Raw genomic sequence first — 12,806 nt, forward strand, 5'->3', positions numbered from 1 at the left:
ATAAAGGTCGAATGACTAAGTGATAGGTGTGGATGTAGGGTTGTAGAAGGAAAAATCATCAGTGTCTTCATAACCTTTGGACCTATTGTTGCCACACAAATACAAAAGAGACTTGTTTAAACGATGTCTAACTATGGAAGGCCAAAATATTTTCTATTAGAAGCAATTTTTTACTTGCCTACTCTCATTTTTAATGAGCAAATCCATGTTTCAAGAAACCCTAAAACTGCTTAGCATCGACCCAAACCCATTTCCATGCTTTGACTGAAGATGCAATTTTCACTAGACCTAGGTGGATTGTTTTAATAGTGTTGTATATCTCTTGTCCATTTTTCATGGATGATGATCAATAGATGCATTTCCATTGCCAAAAGAGAAGTGATTTTTTTATTGAGAGTAGGACTAAATGCCTATTTGCCTAATGGGGGTAGCTAAATGAATAATTCTTTTCTCAAATACAGAGAAATTAGACCCCATCAAAAGAGAAAGGTTCACAACAAAAGGAGACAAAAGCGCTTAAGAGCCAACAAAAAATAAGTCATGAATGTGCAAGCACTATCTTGAAAATCCACACACACGATCACATTCTCCAGATCCTAGCACCACAACAACTCTATATCTAGTGCTTGCATCATGTCTCTAACTTATTCTCTCATCATGTGTTGTCTAAAGCTCTTCCATTCGTTAATCTTTCATTCAATAGATATATTTAAACTCCTCCTAATGTGACGCTACTATAACTCTCTCTCCAAACTTCTATTCCTTTTATATCATACCAATATGACTCTCTCTCTCTCTCTCCAAACTCTTCCACCTTTACCAAATAGCAAAGTCTATGCAATACCTAAAATATAATATTTATTATAATTATTAATAAATTTAAATCTAAAATTAATTAATTAAAATTATAATAAATAGAACATTCTAATTGCCACACTAACAATAGCATGCCAGGCTCCAATAGACTAACCTCTCCTTTCTCCTTATAGATGACGACTTGATCTTTTCCGTCTTTACCTCATAGAACACTTTATTTTTTCTTACCGCCTCTATCATTTGAGTCTTATATTTCATTGAAATGGGATATAACTTTTATAATCAGGCTAATCGCAAAGCGAAGGTCTTTTGATCTGAAACCTATTGTTTGTAATTTATCAGAAATAGGAAGAATGAACAAAACCCCACCAAGAAAGTTCTGTCCAACGAATTCGCCCTGTCAATTTGAATTCCTTTGAATAAGTTTTGTGCGTCGATGATTGCAATTATGAAGTTGTTTAGTGGTTGCTCAACTCTTGGTCAAAATCTCAGAGCGTCATAAAACTCAGTGACGTGGGAGGAGGAATTTCAAAAGATGAATGATGCAAATTGTAAGAGAAGATGAACAAATCGCTGGCTGTGGTATTTTCTTCTGACATTTGCACAGACGGGAGACGTTGAAGAGCCATATTATAGAAGAATTGGATGTAGACACTTCCGTTCTCGTTATGTCTGTCTGATTCTGAGGAGTAAACAGGTAGGGACCTAAACAGATTTAGTCAGATGCTAAAATAATGCCCTCAGTTAATTTTTAATCAATAATTTTGTTATGTTGTTTTGTTTTATTCCGACGAATTCAAAAGCTTCCACTTCCTACGGACAGGCCCTTGCGTGATATTGGTTATAAAATGTGAGTTGTATCCCATACTTCTGAAATAGAAGCGCAAGAAATTTTCCCTTTCAAATTCATTGTTAGAAGCCCTTTTGAGCCATTATCACAGCACCACAAAATGGATGGGCATGATAGGAAGAACAGCTCAATAAAGAATTTTCCAGATTGTGCTCATATATTCTCTGAAAAAAATATTGACAGGCCTTGTAATGATTGTACAAACAAGGTTAGGCATGAAGAGGCCGATCAGAAAGATGTGATCAAGGAGACAGAGAGTATTGAAAAAAATAGTGAGAGAAGTGATAACCTTAGTGATCATCAGAGCCATAATTACCTTGGTTCATGCTCTACCGGGCACATAGACCCTGGTTCAAGTTATGCAAGGAATGTAATTACAGATGAGATAAACTCTAGGAGTGGAAGTGTACAACAAGATGATGAATCTTTCAACACCAGGCTTTCAGATGTAACAATCAGGAAAGCAGAAATAGATGAAGAATTATATGATATTTGCAGCGTGCCTATCTTGTGTCCCCCAAAAGAATTATCCCCTCTTCGACAGACCAATGAGGCTTACAAGGAGATTCAAAACTTGATGCCTGGTATGTTTTTGCTAAAGAAATGGCTCACGAAATCTGAACAAGTTGCATTAGTTAAGAAATGTCAAGAACTTGGTGTTGGGAATGGTGGATTTTTTCAACCTAGTTTTGATGACGGTAAAAATATGTATTTGAGGATGATGTGCCTTGGCATGAATTGGAATCATAAAACATATAAATATGAAGAAATCCGTGAACATGACAATGCACAGCCTCCACCTATTCCTTCAGATTTTTTTCCCTTGGTTCAGAGGGCCATTGAAGATTCTCACAATAAACTCGCAATGGACTCCAATATAAGAACTCAAGAAGAGTTGTTAAAAGCTTTGCCTGGCCTATACCCTGATGTTTGTATTGTTAATTTCTATGAAGAGAGTGGAAGATTAAGACTACATAAGGACAAAGATGAAAGCAAAGAAAGTCTCGAAAGAGGTTTACCTGTGGTATCATTTAGTATTGGGGACACGGCAGAGTTTTGTTATGGAAAGGATAGGAAAACTGAGAATCTTAATAAGATCAAGTTGGAGTCTGGAGATGTTCTAATCTTTGGAGGAGAATCAAGGCTTGTTTTCCATGGCGTCTCTAAAATATTCCCTTGCACTGCTCCCCACTGGCTTACTCAAAGGACTTCATTGTGCCCAGGCCGACTAAATCTCACTTTCAGGCAGATATCTATATGACAGAAGAATGCTTATTTTAGGTATGATTGCCCACCTTAAAGAAATGGAGTACCTATTTGTCATCTTAATGGGAAAAGATCAAGATGTGAAAAATCAAATCAATTAATTGATTATTCTTTTTAAATGGCATGGGCTTCAGCTATGTAGATTTGATATGTTAAAATGATTCACTTTCAGTTCATTGGTTTTCTAATCTCAATTATTAGTCCTGCCTACAGAAGGGATTGTTTGCATTGCAAACAGTGCAACATAAAACTTAAATTAGCCACTTAATGTAAATTATCACCATCTAATTGTCACTGGGTCCAAGATAGTTTCCTGAATAAATTTTCCAATTTCTGATTACTGAAATCAAGAAAAGTCATAAATCGTGCAATAGGCAAAATTGAAATTGTTTTGTAATGTTCTTCTGAGGAGGGATTTATAGTTTTCAAAATTCTTTATGCACCTGAAAGGTTATCGAGGACATAGCAGACAGATGTAGTGCATTACATATAGATATTAAGACACATTGAATTGCAAGTAAATGAGAACAGATTTCCACAATCCATGATAATTATTTGCAAGAACTTCTGGATTTGATTGTGCAAACTTTTTTTTAGCATCAAGTAAGTTGTTTGCATGTCTGCCTGCCCTGTGTAAGATGATCTCTAATTCCAAATCGACTACATGATGTCTAATTTGTAATGTCCCTTGTCCGGACAAAGAGCTAGTGGATACAAGTTTGTACGTCAAACTTTTTCTGAAGATGGAGGGATATATGAACTATGGCGCACGCACAGTGAAAAGGACCCTAGTACGGTGGTTGGTAGTGGAAGATCAAAATTGAAGTATGAAGGGAATGGAAATGTATGGAACATGAAATGCGGAATATGGAAGTGTATAGAGTACAGAGGGGGTAGTACGAATGACGGATGGAGGGAGGAGTACAAATGGAGGGGGTAGTACGGTGGATGGAGGGGGAGGTGCGGATGGAGGGAGGAGTACGGATGGAAGGAGGTAGTACGACATATGTTGGAGGAAGTATAGATGGAGGGAGGGAGGTAGTACGGTAGATGGAGGGAGGAGTACGGATGGAGGAGTACGCCAGGTATTATATAGAAATTGGAAAGAGCATACAAACTCATATGCAAATAATATTAGAACACAACTCCATCAAATAAATGCCAAGCATGAATAGATATCGAGTATCGATATTCTCCAATTAACACTCACAAACAAAGATGGTGCTTCGATTTGTCAAATCCGAGTGAAGTATTACAGGCAACAGAATAGGGTGAGGGTTCAATCCCACCGAAACTAGAAAGCCAAGTAGGGAAGATCGCTCACTTCCGAAATGGTGAACAATAGAGAACTCCAACAGGAATTTGCAGTACAAAAAAAAATCCCAATCGCATCCCTAAAAAAACTTACAAGAAGGCCTTATAAAGGGCTTCAGGGAAACTTCTTGAAGGATTACAAAATGGCAATAAGTCAACAAGTACTAAAAATAAAGAGTGGGCTCGAGAGATTAAAAACATTGATTCTCGACCACATAACAAAATATTATTATTTAATAATATTGGGGACATTACAATCCTCCGCGCCCAAAAATTGCTTGCCCTCAAGCAATTGCAAACTTGGATGCTCTAGAATTTGCTCGCCTTCCTAGGTGGCATCCTCGACATGAAGATCCTTCCATCGCACAAGAAACTCCTTGAGCACGGGACCTGAGCTTCTTCTCTCGGACATCTATGATCTCTGTTGGCTCTAAAATTAATTTCCCTTCTTCATCAATGGGAGGCAATTCCTTCGACACTGTGACATGCTGTCCAATAGCCTTCTTCAGTGATGACACGTGAAAAACATTGTGGATTTGACTCCCTTCAGGAAGCACTAATTCGTAGGCAACTTCTCCTACCTTTCGAACCACTCTGTATGGTCCGTAGAAGCGCAATTTTAGTTTCTCTTTATCAGACGACTTTAGGGAGGATTATTTATATGGTTGAAGTCGAAGGTATACCAGATCACCCACCTCAAAACTTCTCTCAATTCGATGTCGGTCTGCAAATATCTTCTGTTGATTTTGAGCCCTTTGTAGATTTTCCTTGAGAGATCTCATGATATCTAAACTCTCCTGTAGCCAATATTTAGCCCTCGGTGCACGACTATCTCCCAATGCCAAATCCATGAATGATGAAGGTTCATAACCATACAATGTTTTGAAGGGTGGCATGCCTATTGACATGTGATAGGTAGTGTTGTAACAATGCTCACCTAGATGCAATGAATGCACCCATGCCTTCTGTTGTGCTGAAACATAATTCCTCATATAGCCCTCCAACCATTTGTTCACAATCTCCGTTTGTCCATCTGATTGTGGATGGTAGCTCATACTTGGTGACAACTCCGTTCTCGCTAGCCTAAATAACTCCATCCATAAAATGCTAAGGAAACAACTATCTCTATCACTTACTATATTTCATGGGAGACCATGTAAATGGAAAACCTCATGGAAGAACAACTCGGCCACTTATGATGCTTGGTACCTGGTGGAAATGGAAAAGAAATGGGCATACTTGGTCAAACGATCAACCATGACAAAAATGCAACCCTTCCCCTGAACTTTGGGTAGCCCAGTGATGGAATCTATTGAAATACTTTCCCATTTTTGATTAGGGATTGGCAATGGTTGGAGAAGTCCCACAGGTAGGGTGTGCTCAGATTTGTTTTGCTGACAGGTAGAGCATTCCTGTACATATTGTAAGACGTCATTCTTGAGGCCCTTCCATGCAAAATGTTCTTCGATTTGCTTGTAGGTTTTCAGGTATCTTGGGTGTCCAACCAACAGTGAATCGTACACCTCCTTCATAATTCTTTCCTTCATTTTGGACTCGGGCACAAGATAAATCCTGCCCTTGTAGTAGATAATATCATCTACCACCTTATACCTATCATCTTGTATTTGACCATCCATCAACTGGTAGGCAAATATGTTCTTGGAGTATTCAACCAATAGGTGTTCCTTCCAATCTGCTGAAATTTCAGACAATGAGCATATTGTAGGCCTTCTTGATAGAGCATCAACCAATACATTATGTTTTCCCTTCACATACTCAATATCAAAGTCAAAAGCTTGGATTTTGTTCACCCACTTCTGTTGTCATTCATTTAAATCTTTTTGCTCTAAAAAATATCTCAGGCTGTTGTGATCTATCCGCACCACAAATTTTGCTCCAACAAGATACTGCCGAAACTTTGTTATTGCATGCATTATTGCGAGCATCTCTTTATCATAGATGGAGTATAGTCGTTCTACTTCTGAGAGTTTTCGACTCTCTAATGCAATGGGGTGACGATTTTGCATCAACACCGCCCCAATACCTTCTCTTAAAGCATCACACTCCAAGATGAAGTGCAGATCGAAATCGTGTAGTGCAACACTGGGCACGAACTCATGACTTCCTTCAACTTGTCAAAAGTGTGTTGTGCCTTCATATCCCAATGAAAAGATCCTTTTTTTGTTAGGTTTGTCAGTGATGCACTAAGTTGTGAGAAACCCTTCACGAACCTTCTATAATAACTGCACAATCCAAGGAATCCATGTAGATTAGAGAGAGTCTTGGGAGGTGGCCAATCCAAGATGGCTTGAATCTTTTCTTGGTGTACGTGAACCCCTTGAGCACTGATTATATGCCCTAGATACAATATCTGTGTCATTCCAAACTCGCATTTAGACCTCTTGGAAAACAGTGATTGTGACTCCATAATTCCGAGTACTTCATCCAAATGCCTCAAATGTTCCTCCCATGTCTTATTGTAAATAAGTATGTCATCAAAATACCAATAGGTACTTTCGCAGTTGCTTGTTGAAGATATGGTTCATGCATGACTGGAAAGTAGTTGGAGCATTGGTTACACCAAATGGCATAACTAGGAACACATAATGTCCGTAGTGGCAATGGAAGGCGGTCTTCTCCACATCTTTATCCCTCATGCAGATCTGATGGTATCTCGAATGAAGATCTATTTTGGAAAAATAGAGTACACCATGTAACTCATCCAATAGTGTGTCGATCCTAGGAATGAGGTACCTATTTTTAATAGTTTTCTTGTTCAGTGCACGATAGTCCACACACATTTGGAGGGTTCCATCCTTCTTCTCAACCAGAACTACTGATGATGCAAAGGGATTGGAACTAGGCCTAATCCATCCTTTCTCTAGGAGTTCTTGGATCGTTTTTTCTATCTCATCCTTAAACCTTTTAGGATGGTGGTAGGGTGTAGTGATGACGGGTTTGGCTCCTTCCTCCAACTCAATGTTGTGCTCAAATCCTTTGTGTGGAGGGATGCCCGAAGGGATGTTGACGAAGATTGTACTATGCTAATTTAACACTATGTGAAGCTCATCATCCTAGTGGTCGGTCTGTTGTCCTTTCATCAGTTTTGTTGATATCAAACATTGTGCTGCCCAAACAATGTCATCATGTTGAAGAATGGCTTCCATCTGTTGAGCTGGGATTTCCTTCGGCCCTCCATTTGACATTCCCCTGAGGACCACCTTCTTTCCATCCACTTCGAATGAAAACTCCATTTGCTTGAAGCTTTGTGTGTACTCGTCCAAAGTTTCCATCCACTGTATGCCAAGAATGACTTCCATGTCATCTAGATCTACTACAAAGAAATCTTCGGTCATTGTGTGGTTTCCCATGGTAATGCTAAGTTGTGGGACCAAATGGGTACATGATAAGAGGTTTCCTTCTACTACCTTGACTTGGAATCCCACATGTGTCCCTGTAGTTAAACCTCTTCATTTCACAAGTGATGAATTAATGAAATTAAGTGTGGCTTCACTATCCAACATGACTATGACCCGTTGTCCTTAGAGAGTTCCTCATACCCGAAAAATAGTACATCTCAAAGTGCTCGCAAGAGCAATGGTTCCTCCTCGACGTACTAGTGCAGCAATCCTCTCTGCATGATTTATGTTACCCTTTTTCGCAATTTGTTGATCATCTTCTTTGACTTCTAGTTCCTCTTCCTCTTCACTGTCTGACATCACCTCTATGTAATGGATCTTTCCCTTCCCTAAGCATTGGTGCCCTAGTTCCCATGATTCCTTATAATTAAAACATAGCTTCCTCCTCCTCAAATCTTGTCTTGTAGCTTCATCTATTGACTGCTTCTTTAAAGGGGGCTTGTTGTCTTTCTCCTTCAGAGCGATGGGTGGCCTAGCATGTGAATAACGTTTAGAAGAAGAAGTGGATGTTGCCATGTCCCGTGCCTTCTTGATTGCTGCCACAAGTGTGTCAAGGTTAAAACCCTTCACCCAACCCTTTAAGGGTTCGGTCAACCCATCCATTAATAAAACAACAAGTCTTCTCTCTGAAATATCTGTCATTGGTAGTGATAGCCTCTGAAATTCTGTAATGTAGCTCTCTACTGCTCTAGCTTGCTTTAGTTGTGCCAACTCCTTGAAGTTGAGCTCTGGATCCCTTCCGTCAAAGCAGTCAATAAGTCTCTCCGTGAAATCGGCATATGAAGTGATTCGATCATGATGTAGGGTGACCATCCCATAGTACCACCATTCATGGGCAATTCCCTCCAAGTGAAGTGCTGCAAACTTGATTGCCTCTTCTTCAGGCATGGGGTTGAGCTGGAAGTATGTATCAACCTTTTGAACCCATGCTCATGCTGATGTATACTTCGATCCATCAAAGCATGATAAGTTTATCTTTCCAATCTTTTGTCTAATGTCATCATTGTAATTGCCCTGCCTCCTAGAATATCTCATCCGCAAATCCACATAATCCTTGAAGGAAAATTCTACACTAAATCCGACATCAAACTAGTCTTGATGGAATTGATCTTGCATCTCAAGGAAAGTATGCTTTTGTTCCCTAGATTGTTTCCAACTGTTGGGGAAATGTCGGCATCATTGGTCGTGTGTGGGATTGCTCTGTGTGAAGCCTTTCATTGACAGAATTATCACCATGCCCATTGTGTCTTCCATTTGACCTTCCTTGTGCCAAAAGCCAGAGGGTCTCACCAATTTGATCTTGCCCCTTCGCCAAGTCTCACTGAGCTGCTGTTGTCCATTTAACAAGGCTTCATTGAGCTGTTGTTGTCCATTTAACAAGGCTTCACTGAGTTGTTGTTGTCCTCTTGTCAGCTCCCTTAGAAGTTGCATCATCTCAGTGCTTGATTCAACCATTCTTCCTACTGATCAGGATCTTGATGACATCCAATGTCACCGACAGGCTGGCAAGATCACCTGCTTTGATACCACTGTAATGTCTCTTGTCCGAACAAAGAGGTGGTGGATCGGTGTATACAGCAGCACACGCATGGGTTCAAAAGGCTGATACACACTTCCAGCTCAACCACATGCCTGAAGAAGAGGCAATCAAGTTTGCAGCACTTCACTTGGATACAAGTCCGTATGTCAAACTTTTTGTGAATATGGAGGAGGGATATATGAACTGTGGCATACGTACAATGAAAAGGACCCTAGTACGGTGGTTGGTAGTGGAAGATCAAAATTGAAGTACGAAAGGAATGGAAATGTATGGAATATGAAATACGGAATATGGAAGTGTATGGAGGAGTATGAAGGGGGGTAGTACGAATGACAGATGGAGGGAGGAGTACAAATGGAGGGGGTAGCATGGCGGATGGAGGGGGTGGTACGGACGGAGGGAGGAGTACGGATGGAAGGAGGTAGTATGACAAACATTGGGGGAAGTATGGATGGATGGAGTACAGATGGAGGGAGGTAGTATGGGAGATGGAGGGAGGAGTACAGATGGAGGAGTATGCCGAGTATTATACAGAAATTGGAAAGAGTATGCAAACTCATATGCAAATAATAGTAGAACACAGCTCCATCAAATAAATGCCGAGCATGAATAGATATTTAGTACCGATATTCTCCAATTAACACTCACAAACAAAGATGGTGCTCCGATTTGTCAAATCCGAGTGAAGTATTACAGGCAATGGAATAGGGTGAGGGTTGAATCCCACCAAAACCGGGAAGCCAAGTAGGGAAGATCTTTCACTTTTGAAGTGGCGAACAATAGAGAACTCCAACAGGAATTCGCAGTACAAAGAAAATAATCCTAATTGCATCCCTAAAACAACTTACAAGAAGGCCTTATAAAGGTCTTCAGGGAAACTTCCCGAAGGACTACAAAATGGCAATAAGCCAACAAGTACTAAAAATAAAGAGTGGGCTCGAGAGATTAAAATCATTGATTCTCGGCCACATAACAAAATATTATTATTTAATAATATTGGGGACATTACATAATTCATATTTGGACTCTCCTCTGTTTAGTACCTCATGATGATGAATAGGGTTTGCAATTGCAGAAGAAAATTACACTAGTCTCAAGCATTCCAGACACCAGTAAATATGTAACTAAAGGCTTATCAGGCTGACTTCTGAGGTCAGTTTTCTGCAGGGAGGTGTTTCTTTGCTCTCTCTATTTTCAGTTTATTTTATGTTGCTTCCTTTTTCTGAGTTGTTGATCCTACATTTCGTGTGCTGTAATGTTTAGTGGTAAAATGGGGCTATAGTTATTAATAGGGTTTTTCTTGGCTTAGGAGTTTCAGATTTAGGAAAGGAGTTGAAGAAGTTTTTTTTAACACTGTTTTTGCTCTATATTAATTTTGGTATGCTGAATTGAAGAGATGGAGATACAAAGAAATTTCTGAATTCTGTTGAACTATTTTCTTGTTTTTTCATTTTGTTCTCAGAACTTTGTTAAAACTGACTTGCAGGGCAGAGGGCTTTATCTGCGTCGAGTATGCAAATATTCATTCATGAGGCAAGGCACACCTCTTTGGCAAAAGAAGAACATTGATCTTATCAGTCATCAAACATGAATCCATCAAAATAGATCCTTCATCCATCAATCAGTCACTCATGAAATCAAGTAAATAAACAATCAGCAAGATGAAGAAAACAATTCAGCATTCAGGCATCTCTCCAACAAATTAGCATTCATCAATCATCATTCACCAATGTATTAAGCTGGAATTCATCATATAATCACTCGTCTATCATTTAATCTACAATCACTTAATCTTTAATCAACAATTACTTAATCACCGCTCACTCAATCATACTTTGTTTAATTTTATTGAATCCAGAGAATGCTTTTAAACTTTCTTTCATCATATTTTGAGTGTTTGTCTGACTCTGTTTTTTTCCAATTTAAAGTGTCCATTCTTCAATATTGTCTATGAAGACTTCGGGCAATTATAAAACTAACTTAGCTTGTAGACATATAATATCAATATACAAATATCCATTTCAACATTGCTCTTATCAGTCATCAATCGTGTATCCATCAAAATAGATCCTTCATCCATCAACAATCAGTCACTCATGAAATCAAGCAAACAAACAATCAACAAGATCAAGAAAATAATTTAGCAATCGAGCATCTCTCCATCAAATTAACATTCATCAATCATCATTCACCAATGTTTTAAACTGGAATTCATGACATCATCACTCATCAATCATTTATTCAACAATAACCTAATCATTTAAATAACAATTACTTAATCATCTCTCATTCAATGATACTTAGTTTCATCTTACTGAATTCTGTGAATGCTTTTAAACTTTCTTTCATTATTTGTTTCAATTAAATTGTGCATTCTTCAATCTTGTCTATGAAGAGTTCGGGCAATAATAAAACTAACTTGGCTTGTAGAAATATCATATGAATAAACAAATATCCATTTCAACCTGTCTGCAACAAGTTGAATACAACATACTAATTTCTATCTCAGTGTTGTCAATAGTTTTTACTAACCATTGCAATTGTTGTTTCTCGAAGGTTGAGGGCTGGGTGGCAATAGCAATTTATATGCAATACAGATATCGTAAGGTCAATCTTTTGGCTGTCAATGTCGATAAGGCATACAGATATGTTCAGTAAAGATTGAAATGTGCAATTCTCCAAGACTGATTTTCTTGGTCAGTTATTTGTTGTCTACATAAGCAGAATAATGTCGTACCAATTAAAACAAAGTACTATTCTATTTGCACACTCAATTAATTTTCACTTATGATTCTTGAATCCACAAGGACAAATCACCAGATATAGAGGAGTTTGGCAACAGAGGCACAATGATGAAGGTGAGCTGAGGTGCATGTTAACGAAAGTACCCAAATGTACCAGGAAATATTGGAGCAGAGGCATGAGTAACTCTCTTAAAAATGGTGTAACCAACCAGAATGCAAATGCTGCTTGATAGCATCCTGCAGAATTGGAAGTAAGCAAAATTTCGAGGATGTTAAAACCGAAATTAGTGAAAATTCTGAAATGTATGGATTTCGGATAGGTGGAAAATATCAGGGCTAAATATCATGTTTTTTCATGTTGCAGGATCAATACACAACATTGAAAATTGAAAGCAAGGAGAAACAATGTGAAGTAGGAGGAGCAATTTACATTAATAAGTAATTGGGAATGTAGGCTATGGAAGCAATTAGAACCTGGCCTTTTTTTCAGTCTTCAATTTAGAATCGCAGATGGAAAGCATTATAGAATGAATGCTGAAGCTTCAAGTTTGCACCTCTTTATTAAATAGGAAATCGTCTAAAAATGGGGATCAAATATTTATAATCACTCATGTCTTCATACTTTTCAATTTTAGTTTCATTCCTACATAATTTAGACTGTTTGAAATGATTTTTCCTCCCCACAAGTTGCGCTAGTTTGAGAAACTGATACAAGTATAATGTCACATACCACTAGTGAAGTGATTATAACCTAAACGAAGGTTTAAAGAAAGACAATATAAATAAAACAGTACCAAGAAAGGGATAGAATGCCTCAAGGAAGGATAAGCACATAATGTATCTGTTGAAAAGACTTC

At 38.5% G+C, this 12,806-nt stretch overlaps 1 protein-coding gene across 8 annotated transcripts; it reads left to right on the top strand.

Annotated features, from left to right (window-relative positions):
- The first annotated feature begins 1,034 nt into the window (after nucleotides 1-1,034).
- LOC149567496 (DNA N(6)-methyladenine demethylase ALKBH1C-like) lies at nucleotides 1,035-12,556 on the top strand. Of its 8 annotated transcripts, none has more exons than XM_089820703.1 (4): nucleotides 1,035-2,947; nucleotides 10,692-11,901; nucleotides 12,013-12,200; nucleotides 12,314-12,556. In XM_089820703.1, exon 1 carries the CDS (start codon nucleotides 1,767-1,769, stop codon nucleotides 2,925-2,927), a length of 1,161 nt encoding a protein of 386 aa, XP_089676829.1. In that variant the 5' UTR covers nucleotides 1,035-1,766; the 3' UTR covers nucleotides 2,928-2,947; nucleotides 10,692-11,901; nucleotides 12,013-12,200; nucleotides 12,314-12,556. The 8 variants fall into 8 exon arrangements, 6 of the variants coding, with proteins under 6 accessions (XP_089676829.1, XP_089676830.1, XP_089676825.1 ...); XM_089820704.1 differs by having other exon boundaries at nucleotides 12,026-12,200; XM_089820699.1 differs by having other exon boundaries at nucleotides 1,035-1,513; nucleotides 1,620-2,947; nucleotides 10,692-12,200.
- Nucleotides 12,557-12,806: the final 250 nt, after the last annotated feature.

Source organism: Cupressus sempervirens, chromosome 3 (genome assembly GCF_028749045.1).
Source record: "Cupressus sempervirens isolate cs-2001-9-10 chromosome 3, ASM2874904v1, whole genome shotgun sequence".
In the NCBI taxonomy this organism is placed as follows: Eukaryota; Viridiplantae; Streptophyta; class Pinopsida; order Cupressales; family Cupressaceae; genus Cupressus; species Cupressus sempervirens.